At 34.7% G+C, this 18401-nt stretch overlaps 1 protein-coding gene across 1 annotated transcript; it reads right to left on the bottom strand.

Moving 5' to 3' along the window:
* Positions 1-441: 441 nt before the first annotated feature.
* On the bottom strand, positions 442-17344 carry LOC128683906 (uncharacterized). Its single transcript, XM_053769987.1, has 5 exons — positions 17043-17344; positions 16539-16638; positions 15320-16401; positions 7634-7813; positions 442-1450 (listed from the first exon to the last, which is right to left on the bottom strand). Exons 1-5 carry the CDS (start codon positions 17185-17187, stop codon positions 1080-1082), a joined length of 1878 nt encoding a protein of 625 aa, XP_053625962.1. The 5' UTR covers positions 17188-17344; the 3' UTR covers positions 442-1079.
* Positions 17345-18401: the final 1057 nt, after the last annotated feature.

The following is an 18401-nucleotide window of genomic DNA, read 5'->3' as shown; positions in this document are numbered from 1 at the left end:
TTTGTTCCGAATGGTTCTAAAGAAATGGAAAACATAGCGTAGAACATCCGACAGCTGGGTAGCAGATGGGTCTACGATGTAAATTGCTGGCTTACTGGATAAGGATGGCTCAGGACAGAGATGGTTGGCGTAGACTGAAGGAGGCCTGGCCTATCATCAGGGTCATGGAGGGCTTCAAATGATAAAATCTTTTGTTTGAAACGGACCACAATTATTTTTTAAACAGTTTCTGTAATAATATTAGTTGCAAATAAATTGATGTATCAAAAGTTATCCATTAGGTTGTATGAACCTAAAATTTCTACGAAGTCCGAAAGATTAGGAAATAATAATTTCAAAAAATATATACTTAACTTTCAACGTCCACAATCTCCTCTGTTTGTTGACTTTTTGGGTAGTAAAAAAACTAGAACTTTAGCGTAAAAGTAAATAAAAAAAATATCTGTTTACTACTGCTACTTGTTACATTAAAAATCGATAATAACAGCAGTTAATTTTATTTACAATTTCGTCAGATACATTTGTAAAGTATAAAATTATTAGAGTGGTAACCTATTGTATTTAAATATTTAGTATGCCATTTGCCAAGTGGTCCCTTACTCTGTTTGATGTGGCTATTGTTACAAATGTGTACAATATCCTGCCTTATATTGTAACTAGCATACTAAAGTATTTAGTTCTTAAAACGAGTATCCATTTCCAAACATTAAATCATTCTTTATTCTTAACTAAGTATCATATCACTCGTTACGCTTTCTTGACAAGTTTTATTTTCAAATGACTTCTAAACTTAAAAACTTATAACTAAAAATAAATAGGTAAGTATAGTGTTGAGCAACATTTACAACTGGTAACATTTAAATAGGTCATTATGTTTATAATTGGTCCACGCTCCATCAGGGTGGTAATAGCAACCGACAAAAATCGAAAATATACGTTTTTTCCTTCGCACTTACATATCACTTCAAAATACCCTGAGTATCCTTATTTAAGTATCTATTTCGTCTCTAGACGGTCAACAAATCTATCTATAAATAACAAGCAACAGTTTCATTAAAATTCATAGTCCGAATAATTTACTAAATTAGAAAGTACTCTGGGCCAACATATGAACCGCATTTAGGGAAATCTGACGGCGCCTGCACAAAATCGCTTTCTTCTCCGACTTTGAGTATAAAATCTAAGCCTCTGGTCCAGTGAGTAGACCTTTCATCCCTCATCATCCAGTACCCTGGATTATCGGCTCTGAACCTCATAGCTACTACGCCGAATTTGGGTATCACTATTGTATCTTTTAGTACTGGATTTGCCAAATTCTTTTTTGTAAATAGCGTGCCTTCGGTGTTCATTTGGGTTACTTCTTCAACTGTCAGACTTCTGTTGAACTCCTGGATGCCGACCACGTAGAAACTGTAGCCGTGTAAGTGGAAGATGTGATCGGACTCGCCTCCTGCAACAAATTAAAGCACGATTAACAGATAAATATACAGTATCACGTATTTATTACTTACGGGGTAGATATAGCCATGAGTTTAACTCGAAGGTAAGGTTTAGCAGTACAGCATTTTTGGTGGAATTGACATAAATTAAAGTTGGGTTGCTGGCCTGTCGCCTATGAGAACAATCAGTTTATAGCACCTTTGCCTTGTTCGAGAGAAGCCGCTGTCACGTTCTGTTTTTCTTTCGCACCCATAGTATAGAAACAGTCTGATAATGAAGACAATTAACGGTCTGTGGATGCCCACAGACCATCTGTGTACGTATCCGAAAATCATAAATGTAAAAAGCGAGCCAAGTTCAATATAAAGATTGTGCCGACAGATTGAAAGAAACGCATCATCAAAAAGCTACTGTTTAAATTAATAATATAATAAAACTCATTAAATATATTTTTTTCCGTAATGTCCATAATCATAAGACAAAATGTAGTGTTCGTTACTTCTTCGTTTATTCCACTTTGTAGTAGTAGTAGCCGCCATTAAAAAATATTGCACTCATAATAAGACAAAGTGATACTAGTTTATGTTGCAATATGGGGATAGCGTGACACTCAGAGTTAGTATCGTTACAGAGCGCATCTGTGGCTCATAAACTGTTATAGTGTGCAGTATCTTAAGTTATTTGCTCTAACAGAAAAATAAAAAAATACTCGGAACTTCGTGAAAGATACTTGGAAAATTTTGGTGATAAACGTAATCGAAATTCAAATATTATTTTATCATCCTGTCGCCGGTTGAATGTAAGAGACCATATTTATAGAATCGACACCTGATTATGTATACATTACCTAATCAAATATAAATTAGCTACACTATTAGCTAAACAAAGTCCTTTGCCACGTCTGTCTGTCTGTTCGCGATAAACTCAAACTACTGCACAGAATTCCATACGGTTTTCACCAATAGATTGTAAATCCTGAGGAAGGTTAAGGTGTATAATTTATTATGTTATACCCGAGCGAAGCCGGGACGGGCCGCTAGTTGTATATATATATATATATATATATATATATATATATATATATATATATATATATATATATATATATACTATAACATAACAACCTGTATACATTGTATGTCATAATATGATGTAGACATAACATAGCATCTCTCCTCTAATACATATTACAACATGGCTCACAAGATATTGCGTCGCTCGCGACAGTAACCTAATTTAAAAGGTCTTCCGCATAAGGGAAAATTAGGTTCGTTTTTGCAGAACTGTTGCCGGATAAATGCATTATTTAATTTTATGAAAGGGTATACAGAACCCCAGATGTAAAAACAAATTATAATATATTTGAAGTAACAACCGATTTTTTTTTTGGGAATTAGGATTGCTTCACATTTTTTCAATTCAAATTATTTTCTCAAACCACAAATACTATCCATAATAATATTAAGTATGCAAAAGTCTGTCTGTCACGCATTCACGAGTAAACCACTGAATATAAAACATATGCTACCGCTACCGTATATAATTCCAAAATTTTGCTAAAGCGACACCTTATCTCTATCCAATACATACCTCCTTTCTTACGAACTTTATCGCGAAGCCTATTGTTAGAGCTGAATTCGTCAGGTTGATTAATTGTGGGTACTATGAGGAATCCATTGTTTCAGCTATCACATCAAATTAGGCATAAGCCAAATGTGAAACCAGACACAAGAAGATATTTAGATGACAGTTTGTAAGGACACGTGAGTTATAAACTTTAATTTACTTGTAATCTTTATTTGGAAAGTTTATTAGGAAATCTTATTGTGTGAAAGTGGATAAGACGTGGATTATTCTACTCATTATCATACAAAAGTGTGAATGTATGCGAGTGTGTGTTACTCAATCAAGCAAAATATACCTGATTTCGACGTTTGATACACCACAATCAATACCATTATATCAGATTCTGATAAAATTTTGTATGCATATAGTTCCTACATAGGGTACTTTTTCTAAACTTTTCTTGAAAATATGAAAGTTTGTATGAAAATATTTTTGAAAATACGACTTTATTGGCTATCACACAAAAAATTGGTAATCTGGCATGTACCTGTCACACATTAATCACAAAAAATATGAATATGCTGTCAGATGTAATATTCTACGCTGACAAAGTCGCATGTAAACACCTAGTATAGTATATCAAGAATGGTATACTCCTAATATCAGTAACAATTTACTACTTCGACGATATATCTATATGGATAAAATATAGCCTCCAATAAAGTACTGGCATATAGGCCAAAAAGAGTTGAACATCAAAAAACAATTTTGAACGTTCCTACACACTTCACATCCAATTCAAATGAAATCGGTTTCAGAAGCCAACCCCGTGATAATAAGCAGCGATCTAATAAATCTTCATAACAATAAACGACACCATATGATGTATCGTCATTGTATTCCGAAAGTGTCGAGCCGCGTCACAACAAAATAAATCATTCAGCTCGCCCTCACAAATATTAAAAAGTAAAGCCACAGTTTGCCTGGTAGCGACATGCCTATGAGCGATTATACGACAATTTGTTTCATAAAAGTTTAACCAAAAACGTGCTAGTTCAATATTCAATGACTATTTGCAAGCCATTGGGCGTTTATTAGTGAAGCCAGCGACCGAGGAAGAAGGAGAAGAAAAAGCAGGAAAATGAAAAACGGGTTTTGACGACGGACAATGGCTGGGAATGCAACCATTGCATGTATAGTATTATGGCTGGAATGCGTTCATATGAGAGATAATTTATTCCATAACCGCAAACATATTTGTCAATGGATCACAATTGAAATGACATTTCATTTCACATTTATTCTTTTAAATGGGGATGGTTTTTTAAAAGAATAAATGAAGCCCCATAATTACATTTTTGAAAAAAAGGGACGATGAAAGTTTAACCACAACTTATGTGAATGCACGTGTCATCAACAACATTAAAATATCTCTGTATTTTCTGAAACGGCTTTCACAGAGGAAAATACAGAATTGTGTACAATTGCTTATTACACTACCAGCACCAATGAAAGTATTTACCGAAAATTATTTAAATTAAATTATTTTATAGGTAATGGTGCTCCGCCTTAACTTCACATATTCAGAAAGTTTGTCATACATGTAAAAGTTTATGCACAGACACAATCGTACTTTTATGTTTCAATGAAAAGCAAGTGAGTCTGGAGTCGTGACAGACACTTTACGACTTAGAGGACTAGGCTATAGTATTTGGTCGTAAATATTCAGGACCAAGTTTTATTATACTCCGCCTTCGATCAACACTATTTTGTAAGAAATTATGAAGGAAGGAGGTTGTGAAAAGAGGTCGGATATGCGCGCGCATAATAAACGTCTATTTATATAATATTTCACCAAATATTCTAGACATAATCATTCGTGTGTTTTGTTGTTTTCCGTGGATTTAAAAAGTCAGAAAGTGAACAATTTCTATATATTTCATACAAATTTTTGTTCAATCATATTATTAAATGGTTAAATGGTTAAATCGTGGTAACTAGTTTAGTAATGTCGTAAACAGAACTTATTATGAGAAATTCGAAAGAAAAGTACATTAAGAGCAAAATTTGGAATCACTCTCGAAAAGGTTAGTCCACCGTTATACTATCGCTAATTATCTAAAAATAAAAATAATTTATTGACTTTTCAACACAAAAATCTAAGCCTGTATAAGCAGATAATAAAACCCGTGACTGCCATTCCGACTCAGTCGAGGCGTTGTTTAGTTTTATAGTGGTATACGTTTATCACTAGGTAACTAATTGCTTTCATAGATACACGTCAATCAAACTAAATAGAAAGTTTATAGGTCAGACATTCATACACGACTGGCTCTTTCGTTATCAATAACTGCAATGCATATGGTATGGGTATGTGTTATTTTGTTGTCTGATTGAAATCGTGTATTGAGCTAATAAATGTGACGTATTTTACAAATCGTATTTTTCAGAGCGAAGTCGGGACGGAAAGGAAGGAAATCACACTATGTATTGTTGAAGTTAACTTTTTACGTCCTATTTTGAACACTAACAATCATTTGCGTTAATTTAATCCTCTCACGAATATTCCTACTATTCATAAAAGACACTCGCATTTATAATTATAAGCGAGTTGCACCGTCAAATTTGACATTATTAATAATTTTAACCGGCGCGCCGCTGTCGTTTAGACAAAATAGCGTACTTTGCGTTTTTCTGCGCACGCTAAAGTTAATGTCAAAGTTGACGGTGTAACCCGCCATAAGTATAGAATTTCATATCACGGGTATTGCCATTTGCACAACAACTTACATAACTTACTTTATTTACTAACGTGTACTCTAAAACACCTTTCGTTAGTTTAACGGTTGAGAAAACATGCCCATTCCGGGATTTAACAAGGAAAGTCATGTTTGAACTTCCCCATAAGGATTGCTAAATATTGTTTACGCCTCGTAAATAAACACGACTTTAGAGGACAGATCATAAAATATGTAAAACTTTTAATGTGTTTGGTTACTATAAGACTGTACTATACTTATATTTTTAACTAGCTGCGCCCCGGGGCTTCGCTCCCGTGGGAATTTCGGGATAAAAGTAGCCTATGTGTTATTCCAGGTTATATTCTACCCGTGTACCAAATTTCATAACAATCTGTCGAGTAGATTTTGCGTAAAAGAGTAACAAATATACACATACACACACACACATCAGACATACAACCTGACAAACTTTCGCATGTATAATATTAAGTAGGTGTATTATGTTGCTGCAAGTGATTAGAGAGAGTGCCAAACTGCTTCAAACTGTCTTATTTTTCTCAAAAATTTTACGGTTCTAAAGAATATGACTAGTTCATAAATTAATATAATAACAATAACCAAATACCAATTTCACCATTTCTGGTTCGCACGAATGCGCAAACTGCTTAACAAAGTATTTTAAATATGTACAATTGACGATTCAAACTTAAAGTCGAGATATTTTAATTTAAATTGACCATTGTTCTTTTCCATTGTTCATTTGGGAAAGAAGATAAAACTTCCATCTTCAAAGATGCTAAACTTTTTCTTGGCTTCTCTTTGAAAACTGTTTCACCTCAGATTTCAAGAAACCATATTTCAGGACTTCAGAATGTTAATCTTATAATTTTTTTCATTGAAAGAATTTAAAAAAAAAAATCGAAGGAAGTCGTAGCCTATCAGCACTGGTGGTCCAGTGGTTAGGATGTTGGCTTTTCAATCTAAAAGTCCGAAGTTCTAATCTTGCACGTCAGTTAGTATCTGATATTTGACCATTTTCGGTAATTTTCATCAACCTGCTTTCAGTGAAGAAAATATCATGAGAAAACCTACATTACTTAGCTGAATATTTAGTTCTAGTGAATACAATAATGATGTACCTACTGCTAATATTAATGTGTGTATGCAACCTTTAAGCGACAATTCGGTAAGAAAGAGCGCATTAGTGGAATTACGGTTCAAAATAAATAAAGAATAACTGCAAGTAAACGCAGGATAAATTTTCTGCAAAGCAATGCTCTACAATGTAAGCGAAAAAGTGCACTCTCTCTAATCACTCGAGAGATTGCAAGTAGATTTTCATTTTTAATTCTGAAGCCAATTTATTTTCCTTCACAAATTCTATACTTATTATAAAAGCCCTAGATTCGTTATTTTAATTTTTTCAATATATATACTCGCATGACCCTGGTTGCATTGTGTAGCCCTGTTGCGGTGTGACGTCCGAAAGACCGCGTAAAAAACAAATAATTAAATTTTGAAGATTCGGCTGTGATTTTACCACCACTAACCTGACGTCAGCTCTTTGGGAATTGTTACCTATAAGCTGTTAAGACTAATATGGCGTTTTACGAAGAAAAGTACCCTATGGGGGACAGACGCTTACGACATATTACGTGTATCTAAGTACTCGATCCATAAGGTAAGTACTTTTTCTCGTGCAACGTCACGTATATCCCTTAGTCGTCTCTTCATACATACCTCTCTCTTATCTCCGCTACATAACTTTGCTTACATTCGAAGTAAGCAAAGCCCGAAGTTATCAAAAAAACCTCTTTCGACAACCACGGGTGGTCCTATTTATATTCTAGAGTAGACCCCATAAAATTATGTTGCCAAAACAATACCTTGATCGAACATTACGATCTCCACTGTGGAGTCCAGCCCGATATTCTTCACATGGACACACTCGTCGCCCTGGCCTGCCCCCTCCGAACACAAAGACCCTGGGGCCACATCGGAACCCTGGGTCAGCAGCGGAGACGCGGGGTACGTGAAACGATGTCCGTCAGTTTGACCCCAACTCTCTGGAACAATTAACAAAATATTATTGTTATCTTAACACAAGTCTCAAACTTACTTTGGGTCTATCTCAATCTCAGAGATCCATGTATAATATATTTACTTTGTTTATTATTATTTTCTTTGTTAAATGACATAACTTGTATTTTATCTAACTATATAATAAATAAGAAAGAATACAGATCGAAAGAAAAAACTCATAAAAGTAAAATAAGGTTTTAAAAATTAAGTTAGTATCTACTTATGTTAAAAATAGTTTATTTGTTAATTACCTATCCAAGCTTTTCGAATGCATACATACAGTTACGATCATGGAACCAGAGTAAGCTACCATTCCGGTAAAAAGTCCGGGTAAAAAGTATTTATTTTTTACTTGTTACTATAACGAAAACAGAGTACCATTCTGTGTAAAAAGTATTTATTTTTTACTTAAAACTTTATCAGATAAACTTCCAAAAAAATGGTGGACCTAACGCCTTTCGCTACAAGTCAACCATACGAGCAAGTAGAAATAGCATTGTGGTAAGACGCAGAAGTGCATCTAATAAATACAATTCCCGTTTGAAATAAAAATACAACACGCATATTAGGTATTTATTATTATTAGGATTTAAAAAATAAACTCTGACACTACCATTTGGGCTTGAATTTTATTTTGTTCGTGATAGTTTGTGGTGACATTAAATAATTTATCATGTATAAGTACAGATATACCATTGGCAAACAGTGTATATATACAATATGTCTCTAACGCTTAACCAATCAACGTCGGTCATCCAACGTTAATCTATAATGGGATCAAGCTGTTTGGTTACACGGCGTGTGGTAAATAATTAATTATTGGTGTACCTGATTGATTTCCTTCAAGGACCTAAGTATAAGTATAAGCTACCTAGCTTATACTTATACTTATACCGACCATTAATTGGGTTGAATCAGTCAACTTTGGCTTTAATGTGTGCAGAAAAACACAAAGCACTAGTAAGTCATGAATGAAACTCTATAGTGCGTTAGTAGCGGCGAATTTGCTATAAATTTGAATAAGTTGATGTGCTGTTGACTGTACCTACCTATGAAGTTAATCAAAACAAACAACCAAAGGAAGATTTATTATTGTTTTGTTTTATTTACAATTAAGCAGCTACCATATTTTCTAATAGTTAAAGATAAAACATATAACAAACTAGCAAACAAACGAGCAAGCTGTGATCCGCAAGTCCGCCCGCGGTTGAAATATTCCAGGTTTCATCACAATCCGTCCAGAACGGTATTGGCTATGAAATCGTAATAGTCAAACATACAGACTTACGCATTTGTAATATTAGTTTGAAGATGTAGTTATTAAGATTATTATTAAGACAGGAAACAATATTCTTTGAAAGGTAACATAAACATGATACAAAAAAAATCATAAAGCTATAAATGATGTAATATAAAGAGAATGGAATCCTGTTATGGGATAGAAAGGGAAACATATATCACATGTTATGAGATAGAAAGGGAGACGTAACACAAACAAATTGTGTCTATTTGGGCCCCACGAATTGCAATTTATTTTTCATGTCGTGTTTTTATGCAGTAAGAACGTATTTTTGCATAGATATAATAAATCTCACTCCAGTTTACTACTCGAGATAACAAAACCGAATAAAAATCTTAAAGAAATAAATAGAAAAACTCAAAACATTTTTTTTCCAATCGAATAAACAAATTGAGTTCAATGTTTTTGACATAATTTAGGTATTTTTTGGTAATTAAGACTGATGCAACCCCACTCTTACAGTGATAAAACTCTAACTTATATCATATTAAATTAACATAGCGGAAAATCTTCTGTCCGATCATTCATGACTCATCATTTTTACAATTTATCACTTTCAACGATCTTCAAGCAAATAAACTCTTCTGCTTTATTACATTGATTGTCTTGGTTATGTCCGAGAAACTTTTTTGTAGGTTAAAAAAAATTACTTAATACAACCGCACGCAAACGAAGTTGCGGGCACAGCTAGTATAGTATACACAACTCTCTCTAATTCATTACAGTTGTAGCTCGGTATCTAAGTTTACACAATAGTTTTCCTAGTTTCTTCAATGAGGTAATAAATATCTCTTGTATGGGCAATAAAATTGTGAATTATTTGGGTAGTAATATTTTACTTCACAATTCATTACGATTGGGCCGTAAATTCTGTTTTTCATCGACTACTCAATAATGAAACTATTTTATTATCGAGTCGACGATTCTCTATATTTACATTTACATACATTTTTTTGAAACAAAAAATCCGCGTCGACAACGAAATCTATGTGTGGTCAAATACTTTTGTATTTGACCTCTGCTCTCCTTGTGTGCTTGACCTATGCTTGTACTTGCCTAGCTGCAATAAAATATTACATACAGCTGGTTGGTTAAATAGCAACGTTTCTGTAATATTACCCGCAGCATAAAATTGCGAAAAAATTTAGCTGTATCATTCGAAGTGGCAAATCAATTAGCAAAAGTTTTATGTACTTATTGTACTTTTGATATTGATATAATGATTGGTGATGAATTTTCTTTTCAATTAAAAACAGATCTATTAACTTCAGACAGGTAGAAGTAGTGGAGGCTGATATTCTGTACCGACCACACATAAAGTGGCAAGAAAGGCGGATGAAGATGATTTTTTTGAAAGTTCTTGAATTCACATAGAATGGGAAATTTCACTGATGTTTAAAAAACTTCTTGTATGAAAACAATGTTTAAGTCGATTTGACTCGTTAAAGCATTTAATAATCGTTATATAATTAGTGTTGGAGTATGTCGTGTCCACGGAGTTCACTAATGCGCTCAAACATTTAAATTTTATGACGCCTCGCTGGCACACTTATGGAAATAGCCGGAAACCATTTGAAAATTTTGATCTAAATTACCTATTGTCAAAACTCGTAACATTTGAAAATTGATCTACTGTCTGACTGATAGTATGGACATTTTTTCTTTTGTTTTTTACGTAGCTACAACATGTCCAACTGCTGGACAAATGGATATTACTTATTTCAAAATGTATACACTTTCTATGTTCAATATTACTCATGTTTTAAAATGGCACTTTATTTGTATATTTTATAAATAATCAAGTATTAGAAATAACAGAAAACTGTGTTATTAATGATCATTATTAGTACAATACCGAAAATCTCCTTCAACTTAAACTATAAAAAGAGAAACCATGGACACAAATAAACAAGAGCATTTTTTTTTTCAATATCCAACATGTTTATATGAACGTGATAAACTCAAAAACTATCGAACGGATATTTGTACGGTTTTCACCAATGGATATTGTGATTCCTGAGTAGAATATAGGTGTATAATATATGTAATATGGTTTTACTTGAGCGAATCCGGGACGCAAAATTAGTACTATTTTGCTTTGTCTTCGCATATTTAGTTGAAGTTTATTATTCTAAGCATACATGTTTCTTGTGTTTACATGTTGGTTGTGTGTTGTGTATAAAGACATGCTATACGCTCAGTCTCAAGTAATTGGATAACCGCTGTGGTTACGTAAGGAAATTACTCAATATTGTTACAATGAGACGGAAGGAAATGAAATTATTAAATAGTACGTAGTGTAGCTATAATAATATCTGCATGTCCTATTAATAAGTCTGTGAGGATGAATGCGTGTACGCATGTTTGTTACCCTTTCACGCGAAATTGACAAGACGATAATCATTAATGCTGTAGTTAACTTTGTACATAACAATGCGAATTGACTACTTAAAATACTAAATTTTAGCAGTAATAAATACAAGAAGAAAATTTATAAGAATATTTGTTTTCCAAATAAAAAAAATATTAACCTGCATTTGTGACGTCACACTAAGGCTACGCAATATATTAAATTATCTCACTGCTGGTTGAAACTAATTGCTAAATATTAGTCCTTTGATTTCACAACTTAGCTAATATTTTATCACAGCAGAAATTATGAATGTGACTTTATTTCTTTCCTTAACGGTTTGTAGTGAATAAACTAAAATAATACAGGTCGAGTTTGACACGGAGGATGACGAAATCTTCCTAATTTTATGAATTATGGTTTTAACCGAGCGAAGCCGGTACGGGCCGCTAGTAAATAATAATTTACGTAAGGCCGAGCGCACAATTACGTGCTGCTTTTCTTCAAGCCATGGATAGCAGTGTTGTCATGGTTACATTTTCAAAACACTTTTCACCTTCACTATACTAAGTAGGTATAGACTGTATAATTTATACTGAATAGTCACAAACAATATAGGACTTAACAGTTCATCTGTTTTTCGTGAGACTCAAAAAGTGATACTTAACTCTACAAAAATATTTAAATTACTTAATTAAATATTTAAATCCTTACATATTATAAAACAAAGTCCTGTGTCTGTTAAAACGCGATAAACTCAAAAACTACTGCACGGATTCTCATGAAATTTTCACCAATAGATAGTGTGATTCCTGAGAAAGGTTTAGATGTAAAATTTATCATGTTTTTACCGAGCGAAGCCGGAACGGGCCGCGAGTGGTAATTAAAATAGAAATCTAAGAAACTTTGACTATTTATCATTGATTAAAATTGTGTAATACTACAAAGTAATTCAAAATTTGTAATTGTATATTCTTTTAAAATAAACACGTGTAGATAATTCAAAATAACTAACTAATTACTTATTATCTAATGGATGGAAAGTAATCCTATTAAGTTTTGGAGTTAGTAAACCTTCGTAATTTATTTATGAACCCTTTATCCTCATGGGGACTTTTATATATGTGTCTAATTGGAATAGATTATGTCGGATGGAAGTTCCTTTATTTTTCTAACAAACTATACAAAATTGGGTCTATATTCGGGACACAAACTCTTGCTTATACCGACCAAACCTTTTTTTGGTAAATGAGCAAGTAAAATGTAGGTATATTTTTATATTGGCTATTTTTTCGTACGATAAGAAAATGTTTTTTGTCTTGTTTATATATGGTTCATGTTAAAAGAAACTAGGATTTATGAGTATATCGATTGCGTCATTTTCTTCCTCGACTTTCAATTTATCTCCACCCAAAAATTTCATCAAAATCAGCTCAGTATGTGAAACGTAAAGGGAAAGTAAATCGAGTCGTTTTTCCCTCTAGAAACAAGCTAGGGAATCTAGCTTCACTCGTGATTTACATATTTTCATTTAAAAACGAATTAATGAAATAACACTTACCAAGGTTTAAATAGTAAAAGATTAGATCTTTTATTATTAAAATTTAGACAAATGCAAGAATTATATTCTTAATCGTCGCACTCTCTCTCTCTGTCTCATCTGAGCGCATTTTCTTCATCAGTAATAAATCGTGGAGCCCATTTAAATGTTTGGAATCATTGGAGCCGTTTCGAGATATAATTATACATACATACAAATATATAAGAATTGCTCGTTAAAAGTATAGGATAATTGTTGATTGGCTTAGGATAAATTATAAAAATCAACCACATCGCAATTTGATAGGCAGCGAAAAGGTTCGACAGCTCACACACAGTTTAGTTATAATTTGTCTACAGCGACGTCTGTGATGAGATGAGCTATTTGTGTATTTGTCAGTTCGTGTCTCATAATGAATAGCCGAAACCCGTCAGCTGACATTTTCTTTGTTAGACTCATCAATTTCGCCTCACCTTTGGATGTTAACAGTCTGAACTTTGACTGCATAGTTACTAAGTTATATTCCGGCTTCAAACTATAGTCGACCAGTTTGCCAAAATTTGGCGGATTCGGTACACATTGATGGTTTTTCATTGTGATAGATAAAAGGACTCAAATTAACTACGCAATGTTCGCGCATTCACATCGGCGTGTGTGGAACTGGCAATAGCAATTTTACTTGAATATGTTTGTATATGTTTACGTAGTACGTATGTTTGTGATTGTCTTAGTTACAGCTTAATTTTGTACATATTTTATATTGTATTGTTTTATTTTCCTCGAAAGATCTCATTTTATCATTTTACATAAAAAAAATATGTTTATAATATAACGAAAGCTTTGGAAATACAAAACGCGTTTAAGCGTCAAACTAAAAATAGTAAAACATAGAATAACTAAACTTAGGTCAGATATACATACATATAAAACATTGCATAGGTATACTAGTACATCTGGGTATAGCACGATAGACCTAAGTGTAACCAATGTGGCAGTTGCCTGAAGCCTAAACTTTAGTACCAAAGCGAAGATAAGGTTGTAGGTATTAATAAGTAAATAAATAATAAATAAATATATTAGGATGAATCACACAGATTGAGCTAGCCCCAAAGAAAGTTCTAGACTTGTGTTATGGAATACTAACTCAACGATACTATATTTTATAACAAATATATATATAGATAAATATCCAAGACCCGGGCCAATCAGAAAAAGATCATTTTCCATCATGACCCTACCGGGGCTCGAACCCGGGACCTCTCGGTTCAGTGGCAAGAACTTTATCACTGCGCCACCGAGGTCGTCATTACACCTAGGTTTTAACTTTTAAGTCAGAAAGTGGCGTTATATTAGTCTTCACAAATTAGCTGAGTCGACACGCTAAGAAGAAGAACAGCTTTATCATTTCATCTTTTATCCAACTGAGATGACCGGCTGCATCTAGATCTAGCCAAGTAAGTCCTGGTAACGTGTGTAATTTAACAATGGTTTTAGTGTTTACAGTGTGTACAATGTTTATAGTCGCCATTGTCAGTGCTAGTTAGCATTCGCATCTTTCGATTGTCAAAACTATAAAAGGCACTTTTAATAACCACTCTCCATTTTGAAAGTTGTGTGGTTTTGTAACTTCGGTTTGTAGGTTAAATATATGTAGGTATCCGGTGAACGGAAACGATGGAAACCTGCGCACGAGTTGATTGACAAGTCTATTCTTTCTTATTTACGGTATATAGATTTCATAACACTTATAAAAACAACACCGTCATGACTCCTAGTGGGAAGAGGCTATTCTAAACACAGGCTCTGCTTAGTTTCGACACAAGGTTCTCTCGCAATCCCTATATTGTGTTAAATGTTTCCATATAAACATGATTGTAATCACTACGTATTATAAAACAATGTTCCTTCCTTTCAGTTGTATAATTATCATAACAATGCGAATATGATTATGAGTAAATAAAATTAAAAACAGACGACTTTGACATCTGCTAACAACTAATCTTAACTAGTATTAAAAAGTTATGCGAAATAAAGTTATTTTGTTTGTTAACTCTTCACGCTTTATCTACTCATCTTCGTGAAATTTCTCATAGTTACAATAATTAGGTACTTATAAGTACGAGCATAGAATAGGTCAGAAATTCACACGCGTAATGCTGCGGAAAAAAATTTGAATTTGGGTCACCTTACATAAAAAACACATACATTCATCTAATTTGCAATTGAGAGCAAAAAAATAACAGAGCGTCAATTGATGGCGTTGCTACTTTTGAAAGTACCAAAAGAAATATCATACTTACCCACTCGTTTTGCAGAAATCTGCCGCGTAGAGTAATTAAAAGGCACATAAATTATCTCGTCCAAATCTCCAGCCAGCTCTGGGGGCATGGTTTCCGCAGCGCGAACTTCGTCCAAACACAACACCTCGTCTTTACCACACCGGTCACTAATCACTGTTCTCAACTCATCACTAACTTCATTTTCATTTTCAACTTCGTCGTCTTTATGTAACACTTTCGACTCTTGGTTTTCATAAACTAATTGACCGACACCCTCCAATTCACTTTGACAAGAGCTTTCAGCGAAAACCCCAATTTTGTACTCTCTAGGCGCCCGTTTTGCTTCCAGAATAAAGTCCGCCCGCTCACCTCGGCCCAACGTAATTGAATTGACATTAACTGGCTCAATCCTATGACCGTCCAACGCTACAACTTTCAGCACATGTTGCTCTATTGAGAACTTCACCGGGCAACTTCTGGACCCGCCACCGTATGCTAATCTAAAGCGATACCTTTTACCATATTTGACATTAAATTTGGATATCGGAGCGTCGGGTGATTCGTGAGTATTTCCTTTTCCGTTTAGCAGTAAAGATTCTGCTTTTGGCACCTTTGACATCATTCCCGCTAAAGGTCCCATGGAATGTCCCCATTCAGATATGAAAATGGTGTGTTCCGAGGAGTCAATGTCATATAATTTGCTGAGATGGTCTAAACGCGGGGATTGTCTGACGACCAGGGAGCCAGCAAGACCATCGGCAGCGTCAGCGGCGGAATGAGCGTGATACATGTGTGTTCCGACTGCTGACGCGCGGAATTTGTATTGGAAGGTGGTGTAGGCTGGCTGCGGGCATTGTGTGAGCATCGGGGTTCCGTCCATGAAAGGGGTTTCCCTCTGTGGCTGCCCGCGCCAGTGGATGGAGAGCGCGTGCGCAGGCGCGCGGTGGACCACGTCCACCACAAGGATGTCGTTGTGGCAGACGTGCAACACCGGCGCCGGCAGCGCTCGGTTGGCCGACAACACGCCTCTCTCTCGCCCGTCAGCTGATATGCATAATTTCGGACATTCTCCTCCGTCTTTTTCAGTACAACTTCCGCAAGACCTAAAAAATTTAGTTTCATTTATTAAGTGTAACATTTTATGAAATAATAACACAGCAAATATGTATTTAATTTTCTTAAATTATTCAACAAGAAGTAGTTACAAAACTACGAAATTAAACGAATTATGAAAACTCACTTGCTTAAAGTTTTGTAGACCTCTGTAACTAGCTTCACGCGACATATCATGGGCCAGTCGAGCTCGTTGCATTCTCGGTCACAGTTTTCGAAATATTCCTCTGTAAACAAAAGTAGAAGAAGTATTATATATATTAAATGTAAGCGTTTAGTCAAAACAGTAAAATAGTCAAGTTACTAGGTATTTTACGAATTAAATTCAGTCACTAACTAGGAGTATGTCCTAGGTCTATGTATGACCTGGTGAGTCAAAAATGAATATTGTATGTATTGTATCTATATAAAGTCATAAGTTTACAATAGGTTCAAATTTATCCACATCGAACAAAATTCTTATCGAATAAAACGTCGTAAATAAAACTTTTTAAAATTTAACAGTCAGGCTCTACTCCTACGACATATGCAGTTTACGAATATAACATAATATAGAGGAATATAATAATTAACTTTAAATAATATTAAATTAATCGAAAATTTGATTTTAGTTCTAAACATATCCCAATACCTGGCATCGGCGTATGATAAACAACAAGCACTACAATCGCACATATTACACACAACACAAATATCCTTTGCAAGGACATTAGCATGTAATTCGGTTTTTTGTAATCCACACTGGTCTTTTCAACTAAACTCTTCTCCGTCTCCATGGTTTTTATTTTATATTACACCGCGTAAATAAAAGTTATTTTTTTAATTGTACTGTTTATATCACATGTTTACGACAGCGCGTGGAAGTGAAGGTAACGTGTCTTTGTGACTGCGCGTCCACGCAAGCCAACCAACGGATGGCGACTGGTGGTTGCTTAACCGCTGCAAGCGTGCATTTTGGAACTGACGGTGCAATACAGGTTGTGCTGCAGAAGGGACACCAAGGACGAAGGTGTTGTGAAAATTACCTGTAGGTATCTCAAACTAAGGAAATACCGAAAGAAGGAAATTATGAAATGTCGCAATCGTTGAAGGCTTATTGTCAGAATAGTAGTATTATTGAGATGATTTGTATGCGGCTATACCACTAAATGTCGGTAGGCAGCTGTATAAGTTATGCCAGATGTCTTAAGGCGACAGTGTTCACACTCGGTTAGAAGGAAAGAAGTGTTCCCTATTGCATAAGTTATTTACTATAACTTTGTTATAGGAAGGTATATCCAAATGGGTACAAGCTTCGGAGTCAACGTCACGTAAACCTACGCAAGTTCACTGCTATTTCTCCACTATTACCTCCGCCACTCATTCCACACCTATGGGATAACATGACATTCACTGTAGGTACTTAGAATTTATTCTGAGTCAACAGCACAGTAAACATAGTTAGTTACATGCAGTAAGTTTATTAGCGTGCGGTTCCGCCCTAGATTATTAGCATTCCATATTCTCCCAAGGATATCGTCCGAGGCAAACAAGAGACACATAACATAGGCAACTTATAACACACGTTGAAACCATGCTTCTTGGCGTCACAGCCCCGAACGCAACCGAAAACATGCGGAGAAGAGAGAGGTAAAGAAAGAAAGAAATCATGTATTCGGCAAAGAAAGAGTAACCCTTTTTACCTACTAGGACCAGGGTACCTACTACAATATCTTGACAGTATACATTCTGTGCTCACCACATTTCGTTGTCACAGGGCTGTTTCGGAAGTAAATTTGCCCGAACGCTCTCTCCGTGCCTCTGCGCAGTTATGCAACATAATATTGTGTAACAGACGTATTAAACTATGCCGAGGTATCTACTGCGTTATTATATTACGTGACTGAGGCGAGCTCAATTATAAATCTAGTAGGTACCTACCTAGTTACTCAGATATTGGTGACACTCAGCTGTTCTGAAGGCCTGAGATAAAATGTTACTTTCTCATCAT

Source organism: Plodia interpunctella, chromosome 3, assembly GCF_027563975.2.
Source record: "Plodia interpunctella isolate USDA-ARS_2022_Savannah chromosome 3, ilPloInte3.2, whole genome shotgun sequence".
NCBI classification, from domain to species: Eukaryota; Metazoa; Arthropoda; class Insecta; order Lepidoptera; family Pyralidae; genus Plodia; species Plodia interpunctella.
The sequence above is the reverse complement of the archived record's forward strand: the minus strand, read 5'-3'. Positions and strand labels throughout refer to the sequence as shown.